The 14,593-nt window shown below is 35.8% G+C and overlaps 1 protein-coding gene across 5 annotated transcripts in view; it reads left to right on the top strand.

The window, feature by feature from the left end:
• RHOT1 (ras homolog family member T1) overlaps nt 1-13,205 on the top strand; it is a 44,422-nt gene extending 31,217 nt beyond the window's left edge. For 3 of the 5 annotated variants that reach the window (XM_073310576.1, XM_073310575.1, XM_073310579.1), the window contains 4 exons: nt 699-818; nt 1,181-1,383; nt 3,433-3,555; nt 12,065-13,205. In XM_073310576.1, coding sequence (XP_073166677.1) covers nt 699-818; nt 1,181-1,383; nt 3,433-3,555; nt 12,065-12,182 — 564 coding nt within the window. In that variant the 3' untranslated portion in view covers nt 12,183-13,205. Of the gene's footprint in view, nt 1-698; nt 819-1,180; nt 1,384-3,432; nt 3,556-10,402; nt 10,547-12,064 lie in introns of all 5 variants that reach the window. The other 2 variants (XM_073310580.1, XM_073310577.1) reach the window with 2 other exon arrangements.
• Nucleotides 13,206-14,593: the final 1,388 nt, after the last annotated feature.

Raw genomic sequence — 14,593 nt, 5'->3', positions numbered from 1 at the left:
AAATTAAAATCTTCCATCTTATTTTCTTTACTTCTAAACATGTAGTCAATGCAGTGTTAAGATACTTTTCAGCACTTAGGCTGTAGAAAATACATCTACCCATTTCTAGAGTATGTATGTGTTTTCTTTGGGCTCGTTTGCGTATTTAGAGAGATTCCAGCATAAGACAGAATAGAAGGGGGAAATATAGCAAGGAATTTACAGGTCACAGAATGAAAACCTGTCAGATGGATGATAGTTTAGTTAACCCTTGAAACACTGGCACTGATATATTGCCAGACAAATTAGTGTTTTAAAATGTATTCAGAATCTTCAACCGGTGAAGATCTGTGAAGATTGGAAATACCCTTTAACATTTGTTTAAATGTGGTTCATTCATCATAATTGGAATGCTCCCTTGTTTTGCAAGTTCTTGTTTAGTCCTTTGCTCAGTGGTTTTGACTCTAGTATGAGAACCAGATTGAATGGGAATATAAGGCATTAGGTGGTTTCAGCAAATATTTCTTTATGCTGAGAGTATTTTGGTTGCCTGCAGATGTGGTAGTAGCAGGTCTTGTGGTAGCTTTATGGCACGTTCTCTGTGTTATTTTGAGCTTGAATAAACCTAATAGGAAATTAAAAAGAAAAAGAAATCAAAACAGAAGAGAGAGTTATGCAATTAATTTCATAATATCAAAGCTTTTTTCCTGCTTTTTCAGCTACATGATGTTGGTGAATCTGAATTTTTAACTGATGCCGAGACCATATGTGATGCTGTTTGCTTGGTGTATGATGTCAGTAATCCTAAATCCTTTGAATACTGTGCTAGGATTTTTAAGGTTTGTATCTTTTGTACGTATCTCATTACACTGGTTCACTAGGGGGAAAATAAAACTTCACTTTCAGTTATCAGCATTCCTGGCTGTCTGAGTTTGGCACCAGAAGTGCATATGCCTCCTGCATGATTGCTGATTATTTGCAGTTGATGCATTTAAAATTGGAGAAAGAGCTTGGTGGGCTTCTGTTACTAATGCCCAGCTATGGTTTAGCTGCCTATGCAGAGCACTCTGCTTCTAGAGTTGGGCTCAGCTAAGCCTTTGAATGCTTGATGTTGCCACGAGAAACAGTAATAATAGGCTATTCCAAGTTGTTTGAACACATGAACTCCTGTTTGTCTCAATATTTTTCTTTTAATTTGCAGCAACACTTCGTGGATAGCAAAATACCTTGCTTAGTGGTAGCTGCAAAGTCAGACCTACATGAAGTTAAACAAGAATATAGCATTTCCCCTGCTGACTTCTGCAAGAAACACAAAATGCCTCCACCGCAAGCCTTTACTTGTAACACTGTTGATATACCGAGTAAGGATATCTTTGTTAAACTGACAACAATGGCCATGTATCCGTAAGTAGTCAAGCATCATAGTTTTCATACTGCATGGATCATGACAACACTGCATGCCATTCTTAACCAAGAGGATGGAACTCTCTGCCTCATTTAAGTTGTTTAGCATCAGAGAGAAGTGCTAGTGATATCAGCGATTTAGAAGGTTCCATTAATCCAATAGATACAGAGTTCTGTTCTCTTCATGTATGCATACATAACTCATTGCTGTTAATCATTGTCAGTGGGGAACTGTGAGCATATGCAGAAGAGACTAGACTCCCATATGTCATAACTACTAGTGTAGTGAGTTTATTAATGTAATAATAATTAATAATATAATGAATCATTGCTACAAAATGTCTTAACAGTAACAGAGAGTGCAATTAAGATATAATATTTCATATACATATGTGCGTTTGAGTTTCAAAGGTACTGAGCACCCACAGTTCCCACTGACTTAAAACTAAATTGCAGGTGCTCAGCACTTTTGAGTCCATGTTTAGATATAGAATTCTGGACAGTAGTGGTGGCTTTTGAATGGCTATTGGTGATATGCCCCTGTCGTATTATATCCAGTAGATGCATGAGTCTGAGAGCCATAACATAAACAAGTGCCTTTCTGGGAGATTACTTTAAGACTGAAAGTCACTGAGACTACAGTCATGTACCACATAACTAGGAAAGTGACATCTAGGATTTTTCTGTTTTCTTACATACAAAATGGTAATCAGTATTTGATGAACTGACACAACGTTGTTCACATTATATAACACTTAGCAATAAGATACAATCCATGTTCTACTAAAATGGTAAAATCATAGCATATTTGTAGCAATTATTTTAGGTATATAGAAATGTATCTTAAATATTCACCGAATTACACATTCACAGTATGCCCTATTTGTTGTTTAAAGCAATGAAAGAAACCATTAAGATGAATGACTCAGTACTGCTTGGTAATATTTTCAAGTCATAGTCATAAACAAATAAAATTGACTTACCTGACAATTATTGCAATTCAGATCCATAAACAGTTATGATTCATAACATTACTTAGTGTACAATAATTCCCTAGAAATGCACTGAGGTTTCATTGGTTAATAATGCCTATGTAGGACATGTAATTAATAATGTTTGTGACTTAGTTTCACAAATCTATTAGCTATTACATATTTTATATGGTGCCCAAATATATATATATTTGTCAGACTTCAGATTTAATATATTTAAAATGACATTGCTTCTCACTAAGCATCTCACTCTGTTGCTAACCATACTTTACATCCCTCTTTAGTTGGTAGGTGGAGCTTTATGTATTGTGGTGAACTAGATATACATTATTAAATAACAGATGGATTCTAGTATGACAGCTGGCACTGGCTTTAAATTAAAGAGAAGTAATGTCATCTTCAGCCAGAAATCTAGATTTTAAAAAATGGGATCTCTTGAATTAGAGCAGTAAGGTTTCTGTTTTGTTTTTTACTTTTGGTTTATTCGGTAGTGCTGGAATATTAGGACATTTAAAACTGTGTGTGGCACTGAGTATTCGTTTGTCTTAGAAATATCCCTTATTCCTCCCTGGTTTTCAAGCATGTGTATATTAGTTTGTGGGGGAGGGAAGGGGAATGGAAAAATTGGTTATTTGTGTCACTTTATAAAGTAAAATGTGTTCTGTTACTGAGTGATAGAAAATGTGGCTTCTTCAATTTTCCTTTCCTTTGATTGAGAAGAGGGTGTTATCTATTGCTGTGCAGACACATTCCACTCAACCTTTATGATACTTTGTTCCTGAAGACAGATATAACAAACATTTTTATTAATGTTTGTGTTTTCCAGTTTTTATCTGTGTAGGAGGAGGCGTTTGCCAGTGTGTCATCTAGACGTAAAACATCTAGCCCTGGAATTCTGCACAGCTTTAGTCTACCCTTGCCTCCCCGGCTGACCTTTCTTTTCCTCTTTCAAATATAACTAATTTATTCCTAAATCTCTTGGTTTTGGCACAGCCCTAATGTGTGCCTGATTTAATGAGCAAGATCTCAACTTGTGTCCTTCTGTGTGTTTTTGCAGCCATGCCCGATTACGCTGTATGTGCGCCTGCAACAGGTGTACATTTTGCATCTGTCAGAACTTCCTCAACTCAGACTTGCTGCAATCTGTAAAGAACAAACTCTTCACTGCAGTTCTTAACAGGTCCTTAACTTTATTTACTAGGTACCAGGCGTGCTTTTAAAATACTAAAAAAAAAAAAAAAAAAAAGGCAATTGGTAACTTTATATGATGCAGATTTTCACTCCATATCCACCAGACAGATGCTTCTCTTAATATTTGCAGTAAAATGAGTCAAGTTTTATGACCTCTTTAACTTAAAAGTATAGTTGATCACTATTATCAACTATAGGCCTTAATCTAATGGTAATGTATTGAAGCATTGCCAACTTGATGCTCAACTCAGCCAATTAGGCGATAGGTCTAATTCTTCAATATTTTGCTATCTTTTTAGGTAGATAGTCAAGAATGAAAAATTAACAATGTTTTAAAATCTGTTTAGTACTAGAATAATATATAAAACACCTGTGTAGTATGAATGAAATCTGTATCTTTCTTAGACATGAATTTTAGAAATCCATTTTATTTAAGTATTGTTGCAGGCAAAAGTAAGGCTTATGTAGAGCAGTACTATTCAGTGTAATTATGTTTATAATACAATTCATACCACTTAACTTGTGGGAGTTAATACAAAACACATTTTACTAATCTTCAGTTTGTACAGATTAGTGGATATGATGTGAAGAAATCTGCAGCTTTAACAGCCAGCTACTCTTGAACAAAACACAACCTGCTTATACACTTTAAGAAAATTAGCTACTGTAGAAAATTTTTAACCACCCAAACATTCAAGTATTTTGGAAAAAAATAATTGATAAATGAACATTAAAATATTTTTGATAATATTTTTCATAATTGAAAACAGTGCTGCATCTTGTCTTACTTGTATTGCAGGCTGTGTTGGTTAAACCCCTGTCTTTGACACACACACAAATTACTAACAGCTGAAATTCTGTCATCTTGGCCCAGCAAATGAATGGGAGTTCAAACCGAACAATAATTCTGTAGTGCAGTGGCTCCATGTTCCATATTTTTCTTGGAGTGACAGATGGTTGTGATATGCATCTTGGAAGGTCAGGATTAGAATGCATTCTTGCATATCCTGAAAGTCTTGTGTTGCATGTTTTGTGTGATACCTTTTGTTAGTTTCAGATCATTATAGTCATAAAACAGAGTAGGCATCATCTTTATATGCAGGCTGTATGTATACAAGGGCTCTGATGGTATTTCTGATTTGTGTGCAGAGAGTATGGAGAGAGTTTTAGTGAAATGTATCTTTTCGAGTTCAGTGTACAACTAATAACAGTACAATGTGAATTTATAGAAGAGAAACCTTTTAGCTCAGAAAATCAAGATTGTTGACTTAGAAATGACAATGAAACATTTGACGCTATTCATTCGTGTTGCATCTTTTCTACATAAATTGTCCCTCATAAAGTCCCCTTGAAACTTGTTCCCACTCATTTATTCAAACCCAGCCATGCAGCCAATTTAACACACTTGAAAATCTCAGAAAACAGCAACTCTTCAAACTCCTCAGTAGGAAGGCTGTGAGCGCCCCAAGGGGATGAGGGAGTCACATAATCCATTCCCAATTCCCCTTTCAAAATGGCCATGGATAGTTGTCCCTGTTTCTTAGCTATATGCTGCTTCTTCCCCTTGCTGCTCTCCTATTTGAGAATCCTCCATCAGATCCCTTACTAGATTGATCCAAGATAATAGTGGAGACTTTGGCTGACATGCTGTCCTCTGTTGGCCAGTCTTGCAGTGCAGTCATCCCCAGTCCTTGACACTGTACGGTTGGGAATCACAAGCACCAGAATATGTCACCTTCTCTGTGACAGGTTCATATTTGGAGGAGGAGGAGAATTCATGGGAGAGCTTCTGCCCTGACCATGTTGGAAAAAAGTTTGCTTTCTATGATCTGTTGTATTGGTCATTTACTTAAAGCGAATTGTCTTTACTCTAGGTGTCCAGCTCACCAATATGTTTATTTAACCAGCTCCCCTCCTTTCTAGCTCTTCCTTTTCCTCTCACAGCATTTGCTTACCGAACCCCTAAAGACCATGGGATACATAGTTTCACACAGTCTCTCCACACTTCAGTAGAGTGAACTGAGTAGTGTGTATGTAAATAAATGTATTTTAAAGAAAAATAGAACCGATGAAGTGAGCTGTAGCTCACGAAAGCTTATGCTCAAATAAATTTGTTAGTCTCTAAGGTGCCACAAGTACTCCTTTTCTTTTTGCGAATACAGACTAACACGGCTGCTACTCTGAAACTAAGATGTTTGTTCATTCCCATAAATATTGTTTCATAAAATGAAAGCAGAGATTAACCTTTAATTATAGACTAACAAGGAGAGCCACTGGAGGTGTTTTTCTGGTTTAACAGAATAGGTAGATTTAAAGAACATTTTCACAGGGGAAACAAGGTATTTAAAGAAAGAGATAATGAGGGAACATTATTTGATGTCGATTTAGTGTCTATAAAACACAACCTCAACAGAAAATGCATTTGAATTAAGAAGTTTTTAAAATGCAATTGTTATGCCTTGTATGGTTTTCTCTGCTTGCTTCTACAGCTGCTTACCGCTAAGTCAGAAAGTCAGGAAAAACATTACTTAACTAGGAAGCAAGGAGACCTGTCTCAGTGGAGAAGCTAATGGCATGATCTCCCTCCCACCCTGAAATATTAACCCTCTAGATAGCAGAGGAATGCATGATTAATCTGTAAACTGAAATGCATTTAGATTTAACGCCTAATTGCTATTGTTAGCAGGTGTTGCTAGTTAGTGTTTATATATAATCATGATGACAAAATATTATTTTGTAATCATTTTTAATATTCCAAACCCAGCAGTTAACACAATAGCAGTGATTTTGTGCAAATGAAATATCATGCATCCACCTACATTCAATGTCTCTTGTGTCTGACCCTCTTTATGGATTCTTTTGGGATTTCCTAGTTTAGCAGAAAAACAGATTGAGAGAAATGGGGACGTTTATCCATTTAATGTATCTGTTATGGAGGAGCAGGATTGTTGGTTTGAACTACCCAGGATCCTTGTTCATAGATTCCACTAGGAAGATGGCACTGCATTCTAAACACTGCAGATTGCATGCGTGAGAGAAAGCACTTGTTCGTATGTTGTTGTATTTTTATATTTTTAATTTGTTCTTTCCTTTAGGTGTTCATTTTCATTTGTCTGGCTGGCATTCACTCTCCTTTTACTACATTATTTTACCTCTTTTTAAAAAAGTTTTTCTGTGTAATTCTAACCCTTTTTTAACCATCAACTTGAGGGGGTTGTGTTTTTGCATTTTTGTTTGTTTGTTTGTTTTACTATACTGCATCTATTTGGAATGTTCAATGAGATTTGTTTTTTCTTTCTGCTTTGTTGGTTTTAAATCATTCATTCATCTTGTTTCTCTTATACAATAGCTGCATTTTACTCTGGCAATTGAGTTTATGGTTAAAAACAAGATGTTTGTATTTATTCTTATGCATGAGAATGATGGTTCCATCAGGGAGATTTTTTCGGTTAAGTTTAATTCTTAGATTCTGAAATTGAAATAGTGGAAATAAGAGTGGGGTTTTATTTAACATATTTTTTTAAAAAAACCTTGCACATAAAAACATGATTATTTCAACAGTTTTAGGATTTGTTCCTACAGTTTCAGTTGCCTATAAAACCCTCCTTCTGTGAAACCCAATCTGGAAAAAAGCATTATTTACTGACTGTAATAGAGAAAAGAGTAGTTCCCTGAATCCAGTATAAGTGTTTAGACTTTATGGTGTAGTGCACTTACATTTTTAGGGAATATGTTCTTACAGCCTTCCAAAATCACCATAAAAATCTGTTAAATTATACAGGCAAATTATACAGGTATTCACTTCTACCATGATGATGATGATGAAAATTAATACTCTTTTATTGACCATTTCCTACCACTCATTACTGGCTATAGCCAAGCAGAATTTTGCAAAGCGATGCTAATGGGGTATCTTGAACTGGCTTTTTACATTGTCACAGGCATTGTGTGTGCACTAAAATGCACTTGTTGCTTTTCATATATTAGATGGCTAATGGGGAAAAAATTCTAATATCCAGAATGTGTTTACAACATAGAAAATTACGTGCCTAAATGTAATATTTAAATGAAAGCTGCAGCAACTTGCATGTATACTTAGTGTGTTTTTATTTTAAATTCAGTTGCTTAACAACTTGTGGCTAAAATATATTGTTTGTCAAAGTAAACTGCTGTTGCTTGCTGTTTGTTAATTTATTATTTATCATTTGGTGTAAGTATCCATATGGCTGGTCCATTTCCGTCATGACAAGGTGGTGTTGACCTCATCTGCTACTCTTTTTATATGCTTTGCCAGTTAGCATGTGGAAATTTTTGGAGATTTTTTTATAACTAATATTATCTTCCCAAATTTGGGGTTCTTCTGCTACTAATGTTGACTTAAAAGCTTGTCTACGTTGGCCGACAGTTCAACCGGTTCCCAGGTGTAATTAATAGGCATGCTCAGTTAATATCTTGCTTACTGTGTGATGCTAACTTCTTGTGAGTTGTTAAAGTCTGTTAAAAGAAACACTGTTCTAGACTGCAACATATGTCACTAAAATAGCAGGTGATAAAACAGCTACTTGCCTCAATGTTTTAGGGCAATTTGAAGCAAAGTTCTGTGCTTTTTCTTTCCAAATTATTTTTAAACCTGGGTTCTGTTTCTAAATATAATGTGGAGCAAATGTGTCTAACATAGAAGTCTTATTTTGAAAGCTTAATAAACTACAGGAAGTTGATGAGCTAAATCTTATTACTAGAGGGCAAAATCTCATAAAACTCTGCATCAGTTTCTATTTCTAATTTAGGATCATCTTTGTCTTCTTGTTTAAGATAAGAAAAGGAGTACTTGTGGCATCCGATGAAGTGAGCTGTAGCTCACAAAAGCTTATGCTCAAATAAATTTGTTAGTCTCTAAGGTGCCACAAGTACTCCTTTTCTTTTTGAGGATACAGACTAACACGGCTGCTACTCTGAAACTTGTTTAAGATAGGGACCAAATTCTTCCCTCATTTGGAGTTAGTGGAAGTATCTATTATTGGTTAACCTGACACTAGTATAATAGCTTCTGACATACCATTCATATATTACAGATTCCTAATCTCTCACACGTCATTTTAAAATTTTGAAATATTATTTTAATATATTTAGTTTGCCTGTGTATTTGAGATCAGAAGAAACTCCTAAACTGTGAAAGCTTTCTTTGATACTATTATGGAAGCTGTAGAGTTTGGGACAAAATTTCATGTGGTATAACCACATTAAAGTTGAACCACATGGAAAACTTCCCCTTTTTGTTATTTGTGGTTATTTTAATAAGAGATGTGAGTATGGCATTGAGTTGTGGAAAGATTCCATTTGCTGTGTACACCGATTGCTATGAAACATTTATAAGTAAAGGCTGGGACTTTCAAAGGAGCCCAAAAGAATTGGATACCCAAGTCCCACCGAATTTTGGTTGGTTCTGGACTCCTAACTCCCTTGGAAGAATTTCTGCCAAAAAGTACAGGGCATGATCCAGTGCTCATTGACGTCAATAGAAGGACTCCTATTGGTTTCAGTGGATGAGGGCTTGGGCCTTAGAGTTTGGTCAGGTTAATTTAGTTAAAGGAAAAGCTGCTTTACCCTGAGCCTTAGATTAAATGGAGAAAAAAATTCTATGCTGTGAGTGAGTCATTAAATTCTCTGATGCTTTGACATGGGAATAGGATTTTGGCATGATCATGAGACTACCTTAGTTGCTTTTAAAGGTACATGATAACTTTTAGCCATGCTCAAGGACTTCCTTATGTAATGCTTGTTAATATTCACATGTGCAGAAATGTTGTAAAAGGCCAAACTATAGATTGGAAATAGTAGTAAATACTGACTTGAACGATAGATGGAGCTTCAGTAGACAAGTTGAGATGCATCTAAATTAAACAAGTATAGAGTCACACTTTTAAACTGATGCATTTAAAATATATATGTAAATATTTTGTCAGACAATTTCAAATTTTTTTTGAGCTGTTAAGTATATCAAAAATATACACCCTTCAGAGTTTGTCAGTATATACACACGCTGTTCTATATTTTAAGGAGTTTTGAAACTGAGGTTTTAGTGTACATATTCACTCTACAAAAACATTTTAAAGTTATATTTTCTTAAAGTACAGACTTGACCCAACAATAGTAAAGGAAATCCATCAGAAGTAGAGCTAATACTCCTGTATTAACACAGCCTGTTTTGCTGAAGTACTGCAATTAGGGTATGTTTTCATTACAGAAAGGTGTTCTTAACTTAGGTTAACTAATTTGGGTTCAAGTAGCAGTGAAGACATAGCAGCTTGGCTAATAACACAGGTTAGCAATTTGAATTCAACCCCAGGATCCCTTATAGGTTTAACTCAAGCTGCTAACCTGAGTTAAAAGATGAGTTCCTATGTCTTTGCTACTATTTTAGCTTGAGTTAGCTAACCTGAGTTAAGAGCATACCTTTTTTAAATGTGTGTAGTGAAGACATACTTGTAGTGTACAGTGTAAGGTGTACTGCAGTATCCTGGGGTAAAATAAAAGTCAAGAAGCATAGGTTTCCAGCTTTTATAGCAGATTCCTTGCTCTTGTTGGTTAATGCTACAGCCTCCTAGGTCTTTAAGCATGCTCTTTTTTTGTATTTAATTTAGTTACCTAGTTAGCCATTGAACAAATTCCTATTTTTATATGTTAAGTTTTTAACAACTGCACAAGAGCAAAGAATTAGATGAAAACAAATGAGCAGCTGAATATAACTTGTGTGAGGTGTAAGTGTGGCATACATTGAGTCACTTCCAGTTTTGAACCATGCTATGAACTGCAAATTGTGCATGTGTGTAAAAAAGGTTAAGACTCCATATAGATGAGTTGGGTGCCGTGCTGTTAGCAGACGAGGAGAGCAGTATTATTCATCAGGTGCACGCCGTCAGCTCTGTAGAAGATTCCATCTTCATGGAGTCATCTCTTGATCCACATTTACTTGAAGACAGGTAACGATATCCTAAATGGGGTGATCTTGCCATTTTTCGCCTTTAAAAAAACAACCAAACTACTTGACATCTAGTTCTGAGATACTTCTTAGAAATTAGTTGTGGGAACTAATGCTTGCAAGAAACCATGAGTTTGGTCTGTTTCAAGATCATAATCTCACAGGGAACTTTTGAGTAAGAATAGGAATTTGGAGAGCAGATGTGAGTGGTTGTTCATATGCTGCATTTCACTTCAGTAGAAATAAACAGAAGAGCCTGTGTCTGTTCTGCAGTGTGTGATACCCTAGTACGCAAATTTATATGTACAATAAGTGTTTATATACAGGACATGTTATTACTATAAATGTTTGCTAAACAATATTTTACACTGGTTTGTATGTTGTGGTAACAACAACTACATAATCCATGTTTTATAAAGCAGCATGATAGTTCTGTAATTCACATTGTATAGTCACCTAACTCTGTTTTGCACATGGTATATGCACAGAATATCTGTATACTCCTTGTGCTGTAACTGCTTGTAAAGCTTCAGACAAATAACCCATTATTTTCAATATAGTTATACAAATTTATAAGATATATAAACTCAGCTATATTATGTGGGTTCTGTAAATCACCTCCATAACAATCAGTTTGAAACTTGGTGTGCTTTAAATTAAGGTCACTGTAATAACTTTTAACGCTTTATCTACTGCTTTATGGTAAGCTGTCATACTTGAGACTATTTTGAAGATGGCTAGCAGTGTTTAACTGAGCATGCTCACAAACTTTATTTGTGGTATCTGGGAGATGTGGCTCATTGGCTGTATCTATCTTGTCATGAATAATGTGGCTTTTTATGTCATCCAACCACTTTCATCCTATTGTTACATTGTTTTTTTTTTTCTGTTCATGTCACTGTCACTGCCTGTTCCACTAGCATGTCATTCTCTTAACAGTTTTCAATTTAGTATTGTGATGAACAGTTACCTGTTGCTCTTTTTGTGATTATATATTGGGGAGGGATTTGCAAATTGTCATTGTTGTGGTTCTAGCTTTTGGAGAAGTATTACTTGTCACTTGTCAGTTAACTGCTTGCAAGACAGCACTTTAAATAACTGGCAATACAACATTGCTTGGAAGGTTTAATTCTGAAAAGCAGAAATATGTGAACTGAGGCCTTTAAAAATATTATCTTACTAGTATTTCACTGTGCTGGGATATTTGCTCACTCTGGATGTGCAATTAATTATTTGTAGCTGCTTTCCCTTAGGAAGTAATTTTTGCTGCTGTCAAATAAGTCAGTTCCGCCCTCCGCCCATTCACAGTTGACTAATGACTTGATCCTGCAGCGTCAGGTCCTAAGCCTTTAAGAGAAGTATAAATGCTTGCATTCATTAAAACTTTGTAACCCTAGTGGTGTGCTGCTTAAGCGTGACAAGTATTAATAATTTTCCAAAAGCAGATTTTTATTTGACATAACAAAGTGCCTGACATTCCTGTCATGAAATTAATTATCTTTATCTTTTTAAACTGCAGGCATGTGACACAAGCAGACCTCAAAAGTTCCACATTTTGGCTTCGAGCAAGTTTTGGTGCTACAGTCTTTGCAGTTTTGGGTTTTGCCATGTACAGAGCATTATTAAAGCAGCGATGATCTGAAAAGCAGTACCTGGCTCCTACCAAATAAAAATTTAAAAAAATTATGTACATTCTGAATGCTTTAAATTCTGCTAGAAATATTTATATATGCAGAGTTACTTTATTAATATTTGTAATTCGTGCATAAGATTCTTTTAAATGAAAGCTATAACTACAGTATTGCATAATGTGTGGAAAAAATTGCATTGTAACAGCCAACTAAAATGGCCTAATTTGTGAGGCTAAAAGGGAATATTGTAAATAATCTGTATATATTAAGGCAGTAAGACATTGCTTCCCAAAAAGTTATTAGAAATACTGTTCTTAGATGTTTCAGCATAGTGAGAGTGTATAATTGGAATTCATTTTCAATAGAGTAGGTTCAACTCAACGATCATACTTGTTCATGGATTACTTATTTATTTCAAATGCATCTGAAGTTTATTTTTGGGACTACAGGCTATACAAGGCGGAATATGTGGCTTTCTTTTTCTTTTTTAACTGAAGAGCCAACCAATTTACCCACTGAACTATATTTTAAGGAAAAAGTCACTGTGGCAGATGTGGCCTAACGATTTTGTATGTTACATGACCTCTGACGTGTTTAACTGTCTGAGAGTCCTCTTTTAAAAGAAAAAAGTAAACTTTAAAAACTGCCAGACAGACTTCATATGCTTTGTGTAATTCTGTGTTGCTTCACTTTCCACTATGTTTTATAGCCCTTTCAGATCAGATGGAAAACAATTTGTATATTATAAATGTTTATAATTCAAAAAGTGTTGCTGTTTAATTCCTCACGATAAATCATTCTTGTAAAAGCTGTGTGTGGGGTAGAACTACAATAGTACACCGTGCTTACTCTACTTTAATGTGTATTAGTTGCATGGTTCACAGTGGGTTATATACCTGGTTAGAATTACCTTTAGACAGCACCTTTTTTAATGGATCAACTAATCTAATGAATATAAAATCCTCATGACAAACCTGTTTTTTCCATTGCGGCCTTTTCAAGTATTTCAATAAATAACTGTGTACTGTGCTTTGTCTTGATATCTTTATTTTTTAATTAAAGGTATGGTTGATGGCAAAAACCTGCTCTTCATCACATAGAATACTGTAGCAGCCCTTAAGCTGTCAAGATGTAAATGGCTTGGATACATTGATTCTTCTGGTTTATACTGTGACTCCATTGACTTCAATGGAGTTACTCCTGATTTTCACCAAAGAAAGACAGGGTTGGGTACCAAGCTCCACTGAAACAAGGGAATACATTGCCAATTCAAACTTTCTCCATCACTAACCATATTCTAATGCATTTTGATCCAATGGGGAAATGAAGAGGTTTTTCTCAAGATTATGTACTCTAAGGAGAGTAATTGCAATAAACACCTATTGTTGTCCAAAAGTTACATTAAAAAGTTCTGGTTTATAGCTGGCTGGTTTTTGCATGACCTACTATTGGCTGGTTCTAGAGGGATGCATTAATATGCTGAGCCCAGTGAAAAGAGTTATTTTCAGGCTTTTCGTTTTGTATTGTATTTCCTTGTGTTATAAGCTGGGTAAAACTTTGTGATGGGTTGTGTTCAAACCTCGTTCAAACTGATGTGTGAACATGCCCTTCGCTTAAGATAGTTGTAAGAAATACTTAAAGGCCACACCTAAAGGAAGGCCTAATAGAATCTGCTCAGAAACTAGCCCAGGTAGGCAGGAGGTTCCATTAGATCCTGTGGCTAGATGTGTAAAAGATGACACAAACTGAGTACAGACAAGAACACAGAGAGAGGCTCAGGCAGAGGAAAAGTAAGAAAGTCAAGCAATAGCCTCTGTGAGCACAGTACCGTGTGAAAAGCTGGAGAGAGCACATTTGGATCTGTTGGCTAAAGAAGCTTGGTGCTGGAAGCTTAGAAACTCCTCCTTTTGTTTTTGGTTCCTCCTGTGTTTGGAGGAGCAGGACTTTGTACATTCCTTGTAAGTAAACAAGACTGCATCAAACAAAATACTAGACTCCATCAATTTCTGCTTCCAGCTGGAACATCCCTAGTAGCCCTGAAGCTTGACTAACCACTTGGGTAGAAAAGAGGCAACCCTGGTAACAGTGGGATCTAGTTTCATAGGAGAGGAATTGTAAGCTGGTGTTCCTGTTGACCCCAAATGGAGCAAGGGATGGTGATGCTTGCAGAAATCAAAGATGGACAAAAGTAATGTCAAACAAGACCTGGAAGGTTCACAAAAAGCAACGAAAGCAGCATGAGGAGTCGTCCCAGGAAGGGGTTGAGGGTTGACTTGCAGACAGAAGTCAAATCTCTGTTGGAGCGAGAGCTACAATGTTTCTAGACAGTTTGGGAAGCCCAATTGAAAAGTTTGGGGGCTGGAATGATAAGACAAATCAAAGAGTTGACAGCAACCTGACTGCTATAGACCAGAAGT

Source organism: Lepidochelys kempii, chromosome 14, assembly GCF_965140265.1.
Source record: "Lepidochelys kempii isolate rLepKem1 chromosome 14, rLepKem1.hap2, whole genome shotgun sequence".
NCBI classification, from domain to species: Eukaryota; Metazoa; Chordata; order Testudines; family Cheloniidae; genus Lepidochelys; species Lepidochelys kempii.
This window is presented reverse-complemented; position numbering and strand designations above follow the sequence as displayed.